Source organism: Cucumis melo, chromosome 9 (assembly GCF_025177605.1).
Source record: "Cucumis melo cultivar AY chromosome 9, USDA_Cmelo_AY_1.0, whole genome shotgun sequence".
Lineage (NCBI taxonomy): Eukaryota > Viridiplantae > Streptophyta > Magnoliopsida > Cucurbitales > Cucurbitaceae > Cucumis > Cucumis melo.
In genome coordinates, this window is record NC_066865.1 from 3,335,929 (window position 1) to 3,353,821 (window position 17,893).

At 30.9% G+C, this 17,893-nt stretch overlaps 2 protein-coding genes across 2 annotated transcripts; both read right to left on the reverse strand.

Annotated features, from left to right (window-relative positions):
• Positions 1 to 2,188: 2,188 nt before the first annotated feature.
• LOC103498062 (uncharacterized) lies at positions 2,189 to 5,959 on the reverse strand. The gene is made up of 7 exons (XM_008460527.3): positions 5,517 to 5,959; positions 5,306 to 5,386; positions 5,023 to 5,199; positions 4,191 to 4,361; positions 3,715 to 3,927; positions 3,535 to 3,623; positions 2,189 to 3,167 (listed from the first exon to the last, which is right to left on the reverse strand). The coding sequence occupies exons 1-7, from the start codon at positions 5,599 to 5,601 to the stop codon at positions 2,433 to 2,435; spliced, it is 1,551 nt and encodes a 516-aa protein (XP_008458749.2). The 5' UTR covers positions 5,602 to 5,959; the 3' UTR covers positions 2,189 to 2,432.
• Positions 5,960 to 11,152: 5,193 nt separating this feature from the next.
• Positions 11,153 to 14,922, reverse strand: LOC103498064 (potassium transporter 8). The gene is made up of 8 exons (XM_008460529.3): positions 14,724 to 14,922; positions 14,162 to 14,657; positions 13,998 to 14,051; positions 13,122 to 13,382; positions 12,987 to 13,039; positions 12,750 to 12,873; positions 12,409 to 12,663; positions 11,153 to 12,329 (listed from the first exon to the last, which is right to left on the reverse strand). The coding sequence occupies exons 1-8, from the start codon at positions 14,757 to 14,759 to the stop codon at positions 11,284 to 11,286; spliced, it is 2,325 nt and encodes a 774-aa protein (XP_008458751.1). The 5' UTR covers positions 14,760 to 14,922; the 3' UTR covers positions 11,153 to 11,283.
• Positions 14,923 to 17,893: the final 2,971 nt, after the last annotated feature.

A 17,893-nucleotide genomic window follows, 5' to 3' on the forward strand; every position in this document is an offset into this window, starting at 1 on the left:
AACTTTTTTATGTTAATAATATTATGTTTTAACACGTTATAAAACTTTTTGTAATTAATTTTTGCCCCTTAAGTTTCTCTTCTCCCTCTTTATTTATTTTTTTTTTTTTTTGTCAATCTCATCAAGTTGGGATAAGAAAACTATCTTTATGTCCCGATCTCTACATTTATCTAGTTTGTTGGTTTTGTTTCTATTCTTGTTCTGACAAGTGTACATCTGAATAGGAGAGCGGTCTTAACCTTGGAAGTAAGCAGTATTAACACCTCGATCGGTCGTAATTACTTTCAGGATAGTGGTTCGTCACTGCACAACTTGTATTTTCGACTACAACAAACAAAATGAAATTGGAAGCCAAAAATGGGTTGGTTGTGTTAGTTTTGACCATAATATTGGTGCTTTATTGCGCACAAGGGCGTCCATTGCACCGCCAACATTACTTCATTGATCCGTTTGTTGGGGTTTGGGAAATGAAGCACTCCGGTCCAAGTGCCTCCGGCGATGGTCATTGATTCTCTCTAATAATCACACTATACAATCAAATAAAAACATTTGCTTTCATTTCCCAATGCCCTAAATTTGTAATTCCCTCATCTAAGGTTCATTGTCTGTCTAGTCCACTATCCCTAATGTACTATTTTGGCTCTTTTGAAAGAAGGTTTGTTTTTTAATTTCTCACCTTAAAAACAGCCATGTTGATCGTTGCTATGTTGTGGTTTTTGCATGATATGGTTTGCCAATGTTTGTATTTTGTTTATTTGGTATGCATTCATTCTCGAACTAACACGCTTTACACATATCAAAAGCTATATCCGTCTACTTTATTTAAATCAAATTTATAGTAGGGATTAAAATAGGAGAAAAAAAGGTTAAAAGGCCGAACTAATAGGAATTGATGACGTTGGTGTTTCTTGAAACTATGAGAAGCGATGGGATGATACATGACTCCCTTGCATCTCCAATTTTGTGTTGGATTCCAAAATTGCTCAAGAGTCAAAGAGTGATCAATCAAGTTGTTAGATCAAGTTAATTATCATTAAGGGTCTTAATATCTCATGTTCCTTTTTACCCCTGAACCTTACAAGTAAAGAATACAATTGACGAGATCGTTTGGGAATTACCTCTTTCTCTTTCCGCACTTGTGTTCTAAATAGAGTGACTCATTATGTAGCATGTTATATCACCTACAATCCCTAATTTCAAGACAGTTTTTGAACCAATCATACATTTTATTGAGATAGGTAAATCAAAATAACTCTCGAGAGGACCGTATATGTTTCATCTTGTACAACTCAAATAATCGGTGATTTTTTAGATCTTTATTCTATGTGGTCCCCTTAATTGGATTTTTTTTAATGAAATTTTTTTTATATTATAGATTAGAGGACTTGGAGCCAAAGGCTGCTCAATAAGGAGGCAAGGCATACATGCAAATATATATATTTCATTATCAAGTCCATTTTTGAGCTACATGCCCTATATAATAAGACTTGTTTACATCATTGCATACTTCATTTTCAAGTTTGGCCTACAAATTTAAGCCTTTGTTCTTATTATTGAAGAAATTATGCACAAATTTTCAATATTACTATCCTACCCCTAGTCCCTATAGTTTGCAAAACTTTATTCCCATTTATAACGCTTTAAAGAGCATCATTGTTATTACCTTTTTGCTTTTTCCACTTTCATATTGAGAACTCTATCAAACCTTTTTTTACTTGTCTTGCTTCAAATCATTAATAGCACTTAGAATCATGAAGCTATTGATATTAGACATCGATAGTTACCACATTTAATTAATATAATATGTCTAAGAAAGCTACAAAGTTTACCTATACACTAAAACTATTAATTTCATCATATTTTCAGAACGTTAAAAAATTGTTTTAGATTCACTGACTTTTCAGTTAAATCAGAAGGAATCATTAATCATATTTAATAACAACCCAACAAACTTGACAACTAGCCTTTACTTGGTAACAACTATCAATACAAATTACAAAGCTTGTAGATCTGAACATTTGACATCTAGGAGATCTCATATGATATGTTCAAACAATACCCTTTTGCACCTAATGAACATTAAGACATTTTTCTTGTCCAGAAATGAAGTCTTGCAATTAATTCCTTTGTTCATATTGGTTTTACTGTCTATGATAGGTTGGGATGCTAACAAGCGCATGAGTAATCATGATATCAACAAACGATATGCATACAACATTAACAAGTATGAGTATCTCCTTGATTTTGACCAATGATGTGCAAACAACATATATGATTATGCATGAACTCTAAGAAAACTAGCATTTCTCCCCATAAAAACATGGTGAGGACTTTGAAATTAAACAAAAACAAACATATCTTGACTCCTAACTCTACTCCCACATATTCCCCAATATACTAACTGAAAGCATTGATATATGTTCTATTTCTTGTCAATAAGAGTTGGGGTTACCAGTATAGTTGTATCGAGCTCGAATGTTGTGATGGTTATATCTCGGATCTCCATAATCAACAGCTTTTATGACCATAGCTTCACGACGTCCATCTTGCTCTTGAACTGCACCGAACACAATTTCATTTGTTTCGCAACTCTTCTCGTAGTAGGTCGTTGGACCTGCTGAGTATTGTCGATGGTGATATTGCTGCTGCTGTTGATGGTGGTGATGTTGTATATGCTGCTGTTGATGATGATGCTGTATTTGCTGTTGTTGTTGCTGTTGATGGAATTCACCATCCCACCCACTAAAGTAGCTCCTGTTCGGCTTGAACTGGTGAGATCGATCGAGATCTTGCGTCATAAATGGATAGGTTTTCTTTATTGTGGGAGTTTTTGTTTCGATGGATGGTGGCTCGTCTTCATCTGGAATCACAAAACTTTCTTGCAAGGGCCAAGCATTTGGATGTCTATTAACTGGTTGAAACTGCTGATGAATCTGGTGATTAAGAGGCTTCCTCCGAAATCCAGATAGCAATCCCCCAAAGATATCAGCCATAGATGAGCCACTGTTGACAAAAAGCCTCCCGAGAGAACCAAAGAAGCCTTCCTCCAGTTTCTCTGGTTCATCTTCACTTGGAATCAAGGAGGGCCTCACTGACTTCAGAGGAGGTCTTTGGTATGGGGCAACTGGTGTTGCTTTCATCATTTGCTGACTTCTTACATCCTGATCCTAACCACACAAAAAAGAAAAAGAAGAATAAGTTTCAATATGACATGAGGCTTTAAGAGTCCATTTCTTTTTCAGCCAACTGAAGATCCCCAAATAAGATCTTCATTTTGTTAACACAGTCTGATAGTTCATTATCATCACAAATGACTTTTCTTTAATACAAAAAATATAAACGCACAATTCTCCTAGAATACAAGAGATGGCAAAGACACATGAAAAGGCAGTAATTGTAAGATCATGGAAACCAGAGTCCAATCAAAGCCTACACACATCCCCTTGGTAGAACCGAGACGTTCATAACAATGTAGGTATATTTGAGACAACATAATCATTTGTTTGGAAAAAGAACATTTTGGGAAAGAGCTACCTTCTGTGAGGAAAACATAGCTTGCACCCTACGTTGGAGCAAAGCAAGAAGGTAACCAAAAAGACCAGCAGCAACCAGCAATACTACCCCTGCAGAGAGATTGTACATTTCATGTCACCAATAAGAATAAATAGCAGAAATGAAAATGAAAATGGTAGGGATGTAGGCTTTTCATTCTACCCAAGTTGAGACTATCGGCATATTGCGTATTGCAGTCATTATAGTTGAGTTCAATCTCTCGAATTGCCTTGTTTCCTCTGTCTATAACCAAAAGAGAGCAGCTACTTCCCACATAAACGACATCGAAATCATTTGAGAACTTTGCATCTTCACTTGGACCATCAATATGACCACTCCCTTGGTTCCATCTTCCACCAGCAATCGTTGTAACCCCTGTAGTTAATAAAGATTAGCTCGCACATACGAGAGTTTTTACCCTTAGATAATCAACACGGCCACCATTTGCTTACAGTCTTGGACTTCATAAGCATTATGATTTAAGAAACATTTGTAATCGAGATGTGCAGAATTTAGAGCAGAAAATATGAGTAAATGAAGACAAGTAGCTACCAATTTGGATCCTGCCACAAAAGTCGAACTGAAATATGAATTTTGGGTGCTTGGAAAGGGAATTTCTGAAATATTTGTCAATTTACCTGTGTCACTAATCTTTCTGATAGCCATATTCATTGTATCTGCAATGTATATATTTCCCCTTTCATCTAAAGTAAGACCTTTCGGATGGTTCATTCTCGCTTCTCTTGGATGACCATCGACATGTCCAGAGTATCCCTCTGCTGATCCCGAAACCAGCTTAGGCCTGCTAACTACAAATATCCAAGACATAAGATAACAGCAACTTCACTAGAAAGCCCATGCAAAGCATACACAGACACTTTCATAAAACAAAAAATTTCATTCAGATAGTGAATATTGAATGCCACATCTCTTGGCTAATGGCTTTACAGAAGTATGTATGCTTTCTTCAGTGATTTCAGGAACAAGTAAATGGTTTATTAATGCATAAAAGATTAAGGAAGAAGCACATTTTAACCAAACAAAAATTGAAATGAGTGTTCCTAAGGAAGCTCAAAAGCATCTCATTTAGGTACACAAACTTTAACAACAGAAGTACATAATAAACTCATTGGATTTGGTACAGAAATACAGCAATGAAAGTAATAAACGTCCAAAACTGCTAGTTCCAACTTAAAAGTGGCAAGAGAGAGAACTAACAAAAGTATATTATACACCAAAAAGTGGAACCTTCTTCAAAACAAAAATAAAATGCCCTGCAAGTAAAGTTAATCGAGAGCTCAAGAAAGAGTGGAAAATTAACACTCCTGCAGAAACTTAACAATGAAACCAAACTTCAAATTCAAACTTGCAATCAGGAATAGCAAGAACAAGATACTAAAGAGCTCAATCTTTATCATGTGGCAAAGAAAAATGCATGAAAATGTAATGTTAAGCCATAAAGCTGCTTACATCGAGACAACGGCATTGAGATCTTATGGATATTACTGTTTTCAGCATCTAAGATCAGAAGCTCCCCACTAGGCGACACCTCAACAGAATATGGATCGATTCCCAGCTTACTACCATCAAACACCGTCTCAACCGTATATCCACTCTCAAATTTCATCATCGAACGGCTAGAAACAGCTGAGAAAAATGAACAGAAAACCCAGTTAAGAAATTATACACAACACAACTTCATTTCCCTGAGCAAAAATGGAAGAATGCAAAGCAGCTAAAGAAGATCCATTACCAGTTTTGGCGCTGGATTTCATCGACCACAACTTCTTCACAAGAGAAGAAACCACATTCGAAAGAACCCCTCGTACAATTTCTGCTCGAAAGAGTGGAAATGGCGTATTAAAATGAGGGAAAATCGCAAAAATAATAAGATTAAGAACATGGGTCCTTCTCATTTTGATTCCTTTTCTTCATAATCATCATCATTATCCTATATTACTTACTTGCAGGAGGCGTGGCTGAAACAGAAGAAACCCCACCAAAAAGAAGAAGAAAAACAAGAGCAAAAGCAACCCAAATCCTCGCCATTGTCGAAAATGAAGAAGATTGAGGAACAAAACCCTCAAAAACTAAAGGGATTGAAGCTACACATTTTGAGGAAGCACTTGAGTAGAGACACCCCCAAAAAAAAAAGTTGACTACTTTTCACCTCTACATAGCAAGCATGTGGTACCCTTTTTCTCAGAAGGAATGACAGTGAAAGAGACAAAGAAGGTTGAGTGGTTTTAGAAGATGCAATTGAGGAGAGAGAGCTGTCCAAAGAGTAAAAAAGAGTAAAGTAAAGCCAAAACCAAAGCCGAAAGAGGGCAGACGAAGAAGGCAATGCTATGGGATATCGCTAATTGTTATGATATTGGCAGTAATGAGATGCGAAAGAAGCGAATCGCATTCCCTCCCTTTAGTGTAAACTTCATCGAAATAACTTCATTTATTACAAGTTTAAGATTTTGGACTCTGTTTAATAATTAGTAATCCCTTTTCCCATTTAAAATAATTATTCTTCTTCTTGTTATCATATTCTCGAAGTAATAAAAAAAAGTTTAGAACCTAACAAGATATCATTGTTTATTATTAATAAATTGTGATAGACGACTATCTATATCTATTAGTACAAACTCCATCGATAATAAAATATTACAATCTACTTATGTCTATTATTCATGTTTACTTTATTATATTTGAAAATAACAAAATATTCTTTTTTATAATATATAAAGTTGAAAATTGAACTTCCAACGTTCAAGAAGTTGATGTTAATTCAAAAGAGAGTTGAATGCAACTAAACTTATGCAAACATTCATTATGGTTGTTTTTAGGTTTAATAAATGTGAAAATAGAGATTTGAACATTTAAGTAACTTTTGAATACAACTTTAGAAATATATATATATATATATATATATATATATATATATATATATATATATATATATATATATATATATATATAGTATTAGTTAAATTAGTAGTCTTTTTCTTAAATTTTGAAGTTTAAGTTTATTAATTAGGTCATGAACTTTTAAAACGTGTTTGATTGGTCTCTTAAATTTAAGAATGTTCAATAAATTTTTGAACTTTCAATGTTGTGAAAAAAGTCGTTAACTTGCTTGAATTATTGAAAATTAATTGACTTATTAGACATAAATTTGAATTTCATATCTACGATTCTAAGTTTTTATTTATTTATTATTGTATTTAGTTCACAGAACATCTAGTTTATATATATATATATATATATAAATGTACCAAAAAAATATTTTTTTAATGGAAAAGAATAAATAGTATCTACAAAAACAAGAAATTATATGAAATTACTGTTTTAGCCAAAGGGAAAAGAGGGTAGAAGACTACATAAAGATACATGTTATGTGATAATAAGGGAATCAAATTCCCTATGCTTTTGTTCCAAAACTTCAAACCCAAGTTTGTGAAAGAAAAAAATAACAACCAGCATCAAAGGTTCAATTCACCATTCATTTGAAGCTTTAATGTACTCTTTATTACCAAAGTATTCAAAATTACGAGATTTGTTTCAACATCAACTTCAAAGAACCACCGAACTAATTCAAATTATATAGAATGGGATGATATGAAATTGTATTGTGTTGAACTCTAAATTTGTTGAATACAAATAAATTGAAACTTTGTGAGTTTAATCATTTAGAGAATATTTCCTAAACTATTTGTTTTTTTTTTTTTTAAATGTAATTGTGTTTGATGACTAATTAATATTTTGGTTTTTTAAACAAGAAGTTTGTTTTTAAAATTACAAAGAAAAGTTGAAGATGAAAAAAAAAATCAAAAATACATTTTGTTTTTTAAAAACAGAAAACAAAAATCAATTACCAAATATATATCATTTTTGTTTATTAAAAACAAAAATAGAAAAAAAAAACAAAAATGGTTATCAAATTAGCATTAATTTGTGTGAAAAATGTAAAATTTGAAATGGAGCTACTAAGGTTAATTTCAAATTACAATAATAATAAGAAAAAGAAAAAGGTAAAGAATAACAAACAAATAATGTGATTTGAAATTTTAAAAAATGTTGGAATTTCTTTTCTCTTAATTTCAAAGGAGAAAGCTTTGACACTGAAATGTAATTGATTTCTTTCTTTTTTCTTTTTTAAGAAAAGAAAAGAAGAATAAAATTTACAACACTATAGTTTTTAAATCTTTGACTTATTTATAGAACAATAGGTTATAAGGTTATAAGATTGTTCAAGTATGCAATTCACCTCAAAATTCTAATTTTAAAGTCAAAAGTTCAATTTTCTCTTTGTATTCTTTCTCCTTTGAAGTCTTACATATAATTATAATATTTTAATACAACTGAGGATAAGATGGTTTGAATCATAGATTTCATGGTTACTAACATACTTCTATGTCATTTAAACTATTACTTTGACTTTAATAAAATTCCTTACTCTCGATTTTAACAAATAAATAATATATGAAAAAATCGAAAAAACAAACAAGTAATTTTAAAAATATTTTATATATTATTAGATTATGATGAGTTTATGAAAAAAATACTCTTAGTTTAGGATTTATATGTACCACTACCAATATAGTAAACGAGTATAACTTAACAATAATTGACGTGCACCTTTAATATTAAAATAAAAGACTCAGATTTCTATGGTTAAACAAATTTTGTACTAACAAAAATATTGTGTGCATTGACAAATATTATCTTATTTAATTGGTGACCATTTGGTTTCTTCATCCTCAGCAAATCACATGCCTTTTTTTTTTCTTTTCTTATTATTATTATTTCATAGTTCAGATCTCAATTATTATGTGCGGAATAATAATTATAATAATAATAATAAGTCTATGATGTTTCTCTCTCTTAGGAATGTTTTGTATGAATCTCTTAATTAATCTTTATTATAAAGTTTCATATGTGTGTCAATATTAAGTTTGCTTATAAAACAAAGTATATGCAATTTTTATATAAATATTATTCCTCAAGGCCATTCCATTTGCTTATTGGGTTTTGTGACTACATGGCCCATTGCTCTAAAACTTCATCATATATATTTATTTTAAGAATTTTTTTTAAAACTTTTTTTCAAATAATGTTATCTTTAAAAGTAAAGTAATAAATAGGATAATGGAAAAAACATTGACAAAAATATCGTAGTAAAGTTATGGACTTCGTCTACAACTAGGTGAAGTCATGGACAGTATCCATGACTTTACTAAGTTGATAGGTGAAGTCCTAGATAGGGTCCACGACTTTAATGAGTTGATCATGGACTCCACACCTTTTTATTTTTCATTATATATATATATATATATATATTAAATATTTTGATCTTCGAATTCTAATTTTTAAGAATATCTTTTCTTATTAAGTTAACATAAACATTCCAATTTTAATTTAATTATTTTTTTATTAATAAATTTATTTATTCTTTTATATATGTGTGTGTATATATATAAATTCACATTTCCCCGTTAACAAATATTTTTTATTCTTTTTGTTTATATATATATATATATATATTCAAATTTCAATTTTCTTATTAAATTTACTTTTCCTTTTAAATTTAATTTTTCTTATTAAATTCAATTTTGAAATTTCAATCTTCCAATTTAATAAGGAAAGTTAAATTAATATTAAATATGAAGATGAAAATTGGAATTTTTCTTGAAAAGATTATTAACATAAAATTTGGAGGTTGATGTTAATTTAATAATGAAAAATATTCTTGGAAATTAGAATTTGAATATTGGAATATTTAATATATTACATATATATATATAATGAAAAAAGAAAAAAAAACGTGGGTCCACGCGGTCAACACGTTGAAGTTGTGGACTTCTTTCACGACTTGCCAACTAAGCAAAGTCCTAGACCCCGTCTACCACTTCGTCCAGTCCTAGATGGGGTTGACGACTTCACTATACTATTTTTGTCAATACTTTTTCTCCTATCTTATTTTTTACATTACTTTTAAAGATAACATTATTTTAAAAAAAGATTTTTTAGTAGTTTTAAAGATTTATGAAACTAAACAATATGAACTTTGAAAAATATACTGCTAACATATTTATATATGTTTCCAATTTATTCCTAAACTACCTTTTAATATTCTAATTTGGCTCATGAGTGAAATTACAATTTTTTTCTCAAATGATATGGAGCGTTTGGAAGCTATCGAGAATCTAAAAAGTGTTAGAATGAATGGAGAACCTTAGGAGCCAGGATAGAACTCCGAAAACGTGAAAAGAGTGAGAAACAAGGTTGTGTTAAGAATTGTGAGAACAAAATGAGTTCTTTATTATGGATCTAGCCCAAAATGTTTAATTCATACCTTGATTTAAAATTACATAGCATTATAGGTTCATTCCATTACAGCTCCCAAACAATCCATACATGAGTTTTCAAGTTAACGCTTCAAATAGACCACCAACGGTAGGGTCTATTATTGATAGACCATGAAAGTCAAGTTTACCACCGACAAATTTTGCTATATTTGCAATCTTTTTTAAAAAATAATCTTATATATGTCAATATTTTGATTTTGATTGGTACGTTTTTTATTTTTTCTATAAATTTTTATGTAGTTTAGTCATGTATTTTGGCTCGTCTAAATCATTTTCTTAACTTTTCATATTATATATATAAAAAAAATATTATGAAAAGTATTATAACTATCGAAAAGAGTATAACTCAACAATATTTTAAAAATTTATATTTGTAGTACTGAAAAATGAAGAAAGATCTGACTAAATTATAATATCGGTATTAAGTCGTTCTTTATATCTATAATAAAATAATCGATAAAATATATATATATATATATATATATATATTTTACAAATAAAATATCCATGACTATATCTAAAGAATTAAATTAAATTAGAGAGCGCATATCTTTAATCTAATTAAAAACATTTTTCCAGAAAAAAGAGTTTTATATATTATTTTTCTTCTGTGACATATAAAATAAATAACCTTCCATTTCTCAACCTAATTCTATATCTTTGGTGATGATTCATTCATATATTAATGCAAATCTTATTCATACAACAGTAAAGAGCAATATAATTTATATGCATTAAAATAATCATATTAAATATTAAATTGTTATCTGGTAAAAAATTCAACAAATATAGCCACTGAATTAGAACTTTTAATATGAAATGATGTTAAAATTAGGTCAATTATTTATCACCAAATATACTTTATATATATACATATATAAGAAATTTTCAATTTTAAGATATTTTATATCTACATTAATGCATAAAAGTAGTTTGAATCAACATAAAAAGCCACCATGGCATTTCTTTTAAATAACTTATAACTTTTTGGTATAGATATTTTGTCACCTCTAATAAAGTAATTTATAATTTTTAGTATATATATTTTGTCTCCATCTCTATTAGAGGTGAGCAGCGGACGATCGGGGTCAATTTTCCGATCAAACCGCCTCCGAACCTACCACAAGTCGGTACATATGTTGCAAAACTGACTTCGACCGCTTCCAACAAAATCGGCCAATCTGACAGTCGGTCGGTCGATCGGTTTTTTCTTTCAACCTCAAAGCCATAATTTCAAAATATACATAACTATAACTTAGTTATTCATCATTGTGTTTGACATCGAGACCTCCCTAAGGCCGACACGTTTAATTAAGATTGCATATTGCACAAATTAGTGTATACAAAATCACACCCACAACTCAAGAATTTTCTAAACATAATAAACCATACCAACCTCAAGAGTAGAAGCATAAGGAATGCTCAAAGCATAAGATGGCCCTCTTGAATTTTTCCTCAAGAAATCATATCCATAATTAATCACAAGCTTCTTCATCCAACCTGATCCTTTCTTTGCCTTCACATATGAATGTCCCATTATGAATGCTATTCCTGCCTCCCTCGCCTCCATCAACTCTTCCAACTCTCCCCTAGTACCGATGTCCATTTTCGGACTCTCGGGAAGAACGAACCTTACTCTTTTCCTCAACGCCTCCGATTTTATTATCTCTGAAGTCCTAATGATTGGCGAAGCATATGTTTCGTTTTCACACATTTGTATACCATCTAGTTGGGTTGATGAAGTACCAATCACCGTCATTCTTTCATTGTCATCCAAGTTTTCATGTCTAAAATTGTTGCTTTCCGTTCTCTCGGACCGTATGAATTCTGCAATGCTGCAAGCAAGATCTCTCTCGAACTCCAAGTCGTCCTTGTGCATGTCACGGTAGCCATACCGTGCGATGCAACGGTAGAGTCGATACTCCTTTGGCCCAACTCTTCCAACTAAAAACCTTTCCTCAGGCCTCACATGAGGCACTGTGACAGATTTGATGCAAAGGAAGACTAGAATTTGGTGGAAGGCTGGAAGGTTGGTGACGAAATGGGAGAAAATGGCAGGGATCCCCGTGACGAGTTCGGTATGTACAAGGCCGATCCCACGGACTCGAACAATCCCGATTTTGGGTCCTATACTGAGGAGCCAATTGATGGGGACTTTGTTTTCAACATCAGCCTCATATTTCTTCACAGTTCCATAGTGCCAAACATACATAACCACAAGGAATGTCATTGAAAGAGCAATAGGAACCCAAGCCCCTTCAAAGAACTTAATAAGAGAAGCAGAGAAATAGAGAGCTTCTATGGAGCCAAAGAAGAGTATAAAAGCTATGGCAAGCAACACACTTTTACGCCAACATAATACAATGACGAGCGACATCAGACACGTCGAAACGAGCATAACAGTAATAACTGCCAACCCTGTATGATGAACAAATTGATCAGTTGTGTTGTTAATTTTGGAAAATGGATAGGTAGAAAAACATTTATGAACGAATACCTGCTGCGTTGCCAAGTCGTTTTGTGTCTCTAAACCCAATGGTAACAGCCAAACATAATATCATTAGTATCCAATTGATCAAGGGAATATAGATCTGGCCGTGTATTTTGGAAGACGTATGGATGATCTTCACCCTTGGAAAACAACCCAAAGCAGAACATTGTTTGATGATCGAAAATGTGCCAGTGATGATTGCTTGACTACCCACAACTGCTGCAAGTATTGCTATTGCAAGAACTGGCCATCTTACCTTCTCTGTAACAAAAGGCAACACTTAACATAACTTTATAAAGGCCTAATTTGATTCTCCAAAAGAAAAAGTTAGTAATGAGCCAAACTACCAGGAACAGAAACATAGAATCCGATTCTATATTCATTGTCGAGATTGTGATGCTTAGAAAGATAAGCAGCTTGTCCCATATATGCAAGAACCAAGGACGGATAAACCGCAAAAGTGAAAGCAAGCTGCAGCATTGTGACTTACTGTTACGGAAACATTTGAGAAAACGGTAAACATTGTTTTTACATTCATATCACGTTCGCTAAAATTTGTGCTTTGTTTTGCTTCAGTTTAATACCTTGATAGAAAACTGTGAGAAGTGCCCAAGATCAGCAAACATAGCTTCTGAGCCTAAAATGCAAAAAAGGGTGTATCAGAAACAAAGAAAACAAGTCGAAGGAATCGATTGTAGTCGGATCCAATGTCTTTGCACCTGTTATACACAAGAGAATTCCACCCAATGCCATCCAACCTTGCTTTTTGGTTTTTTTCAAGAACTTATACATGTAGTATGGGGAGAGTGCTTTGTAAACCAGGGGATTCCAATAGAAGATATTATACAAACCAATAGCACTGATACATAGAAGCCATACAATTACAACCGGAGCAAACAAAAACCCGACTTGATGTGTTCCGTAATGTTGCAATGCAAATAAGAATACCAGTATACCACACGCTAGAGGGACTTCGATATCTGCAAGAGAATATAACGAAATCGTTTGTTGGTTCAGGTTGAAACTTGTTCAGTTACTGGTTCTGGTTTGAAAATATTAAAACCCAATTATGCTCAGTAGGGTTTGGTTTTGAAACACAAATGGGAATATAAAAACCGAACCCCAGAATAAAGAATAGATATTAAAATTTGGGAGACTCATTAAAATTGCAGGTTGGTGTAGATGTCGCTAAACTAAGAATGGTCAAGTGAGCTTAGTTCCATGGTAGCTAGCATAACATGATCTTCTAATCTAGAGATTGGATAATCGAACTTAGTTCAATAGTAATCGATAAGACATAACCTTTAAGTCAAAAATTTAATCCTCATCCTTGGAAAAGAAAAACAATTGTGTCGAGCACTTTACCACAACAACACCCTTTGTTTCATTGTTCCCAAGGCCCAGCCCAGTCCACCCATGTTTCAGTTGGAGACCCAAATCAAGCCAAACAAAACCGATTCTACCCCCCTACTTCCCACATACCTCCTATAAACGTATTATTTCACATAGTAATGTGTATGTAGGTTCACAATTTACATAGAGTAGATGAAGAGTTCCAAAATTTATGGATGACCAAAAATAAAAGGTACACATACACTGGTGATGTTCCTTAGCCATAGATAACTCGAGCCCAGAAACAGCTGAGAAAACTGCAACATATGAACAAACAAGTAACCCCAAACCAGTCAAAACAAAAACTCTAAACATTCTTAAACCCCAGAAAAGAAAAACTCAAAACCAAAAAAAAAAAAGCAGTCACCTGAGATTGCTGGTGTGAGAACACCATCTCCAATAACCATGCAAGTCCCAATCAAAGCAAGAACAAGCAACATTTTTTGCAGAACTTTACATTTCTCCAAAGTTGATTTCAAACAAGAACTAAAACTAAAATTACTACTGTTTTCAGTTTGAGGCCTATCAATTGTATATGCAGAAAGTTCCTCATCAGCTAGTTGATGATTTGGGAGAGAGCTCAATCGAGCATGGCGACAAAGCAATGAATACAGAGCAAAAGTCCCCCCTTCACCATTATCATCAGCTCTAAGAACTATAAACACATATTTAAGTAAAGGAATAAGTGTCAAAGTCCAAAACACAAAGCAAAGAACTCCATAAACCTCCTCATTAGTCTCAGAGTGTTGAAGATTCTCAGCAAAAGTGCTTTTGTAAACATACAAAGGAGAAGTGCTTAAATCCCCATAAACAACCCCTAAGCTCTGATAAGCTAAAGTGAAGATTGTTCTCCATGAATCTCTCTGCAATAACAACCAAAAAAATTAGATTTTTAGAGACCCCATTTGATGAAATAAGAAATAATTTACCTTTTCAGGACGACCCCAGAACAAGGTTGTATCCATTGAGGCTAAATTAAAAGAGTAAAGGTATAAATTTGAAGGAAAGGAAGCTTTTTTCTCAGTTGCATGGAGGTATATATATTGCAAGAGAAAATGCAAAAAGAGCAAAGAACAATGAATTTTTTTTTTAGAAAAGGGTTTTTGGTGGCAATTTCTTCTTAGAATGGGACATAATTTGTTAATTGTTCATGTTTCATGAAAAGATATATATAGAGAGAATAAAGGAATGATTTTTAAGATTGATTAAAAAGAGAAACATGGGTGGTTGTGTCAAATAACATGAAATGTGATTGAAAATTTCAAATTCCTTTGCAATGAAAGCAATGGAACATAAATAAAATGGTGGCTTTTTAGGATTTTTTTTGTTTATTGTTTGTTTTGTTTTTTATTTTCTTTTGAGTTTTTTCTTTTGCTCAGTGAGATAGAAATGCATTGGATAATCCTTTATTTATTTATTTTCTATTATTCTAAAACTAGTTCTATATAATTTTAAAGAATAATTTAGATTTAGATTTAGTTAAAACTTGGGTTTATGAAATTTTATTGTTTAACAAGAGGTGACAATAGAAAGTGAATAATTAGACAGAATAAAATAAAACAAAGCATGCAAAATTTGTTCCTTTATCATAATTCCTTTTATCCAAACTAAAATAAATAAAGTCATTATCGGTAAGAACAAAAATACATGTAGTTTATTTCTTTTTTAAATACGAGAAAAGAAGCTAATCGACTATTTAAAAAAAAAAGAGAATGAATAGCAAAATTTAATAATTTTTAAAAATCGATGAATGCATAGTAAAAGCATAGTAAAGAAATGATAGGAGTCGAAGAAAAATAAAGTGTTTGGTGATCCATAATATGATGAGTTTGTACTGCAATGTAATTCAAAATTCATATTTAGATTGAACGTTATGAGCTTGATTTGTAATACAAAACAAATTTTGTCCCGATAGTTTTTAATTTAACTCTCTTTTTCACTATTTTTACATTTTAAAATCTTATTTTTGTTTTGTCGTTCTATTACCCACGTTTTCTATCACTCATTTGATTTTAAAAAACCATGTAATATTTCAGTTCTTCGAACCATTATATGGTCACATATAAGAATAATAAAAAAGAATAACCATCGAAATGTTGTAAAGTTAATGAGTTGATTCTTGACATTAGTCAAATCCTGTTGTCTGAACTCAAGGACTCTCAAAGAAAGAAAAAAACGGTGAAGTGTCGAAACACTATTGGAGTGTCATGGAAAATTATGAGAGCACATGTGACGTTTAAGAAATTATGAGGGTGGAAACAAGGTCCCACAATACACATTTTCTATGGGTACTATGTGGCATTGCACATTGGCCCATTGGTTGGTTGCAAAATGCACTTTCTAGATCACTCTTCTCCAGTTGTGTGTGTTTCATTTTGGTAAAATTACAAAAAGAAAGTAATACAATTACCCTCAGGGTTTAATTTAGGCATTCAATTTTATAATAAAGATAGATAATATACAAATAAATGATAAAAGTTGAAATCTCAAATTAATATAAATGTTATAATTTGTACAATCACTTAAGTTTAAAGGTTAAAGTGATCTAATTTTAGCATTTGTAACGAGTTTTGAGCGATCAATTTGTGAAATTAAAAGTTTAAAAGTATAATTGCAATTACCACTATACTTTAGGGATAGTTTTTACGTCTTTTTTTTTTGTCTTACATATAGTAGGATAGAAATTGAATCTTTGACTTCAAGGTTGATAGCATAAGTTTATGAAAAAAATATCTTTTCAAATCTTAACTTTTGGGTTCGTTTCTATTTGGTTTCTAAATTTCAAAATGTTACATTTTTATTTCTTAAGTTTTGAGTTTACTTTCATTTAAAGTTTTTTTTTTTAATTTGAAAATGTCGGTTTTAAGTTTTGACTTTTTTCTCTGTTTGGTCCAAATTTCAAAATTTATAAATCTAATTTTCACAAAAAATTCTCGCTTTCAGTTTTGGGATTAATGTTTATTAGCTGATTTAGAATAATTATAAAAATAAAAATGTAAAATTAATTTTAATAATGATGGAAAAAATAGTCACTTGATCAATTGTAATTCTTTTAAATTAATTGACAGATATTAACACTAAAGTAAAAAAAAATAAGAAAAAGTGAGTCAAGTTATGGTTAAAATGTATGAACTAAATTGAAAAATAATTCAAATCTCAAAGATAAAAATTATAACATTTTGAAATTGATAAACTAAAATAAAATCAAAATGAAAATTTTAAGATAACATTTCGAAAACTAAACTCGATTGACCAACAAGTTTTGTGCTTCCTATAAATTTATCAAGTTGAACTATGTTTATTTTATTCTTTTTTTAAAACCTTTCATAACATATGAAAACAAATTATTACAAAAAATAATACAACTATAAAACATTTTCAAATGTAGTAAAATAAATCAAAATATTTACAAAATATAGTAAAATTTTAAATTCTATTGATAATAACGAATATTTTATTAATTTTACGAGTTTTTACAATTCTCTATTACTATATCTAAAAAAAATAAATTAAATAAGACACCCTATATTTTCAATCTAACAAAAACAAAAAAGAAACTTACAAACAAATAAATAATGTTTCATTTCCTAACCTAATTCTATATATTTATATATCTTTGGTAATGATTCATATACCCATTAATGCAAATCTTATTCATATAACAGTAAAAGGCAATATATGCACTAAAATAATTATATTAATTGCTATGTGGTCAAAAATTCAACAAATGGAGCCTCAAAATAGCACTTCGAATATGAAGTGATGTTAAAATTAGGTCAATTATTCCACGATTGATCATACGATTGATCATAGGATTATTTTTTTATATATATATGAAAAGTAATCTTTCACTTTGAAGATATTATATAAATATATGTGAATGCATAAAAGTATATTGAATTAATAGAAAACCAGCATTTCTTTTAAGTAACTTATAATTCTTTATTTATTTTTTTTATCTAATTTTTAATGGTAGATATTTTGTCTATATATATAACAAAGATATTTGGAAGGTTTATCTAATGAGGACATATGGCTAGAAATTGAGGAAATTTTTATTTAATTTTTAAATAATAATAACAAAAGAAAAGTGAAGGAT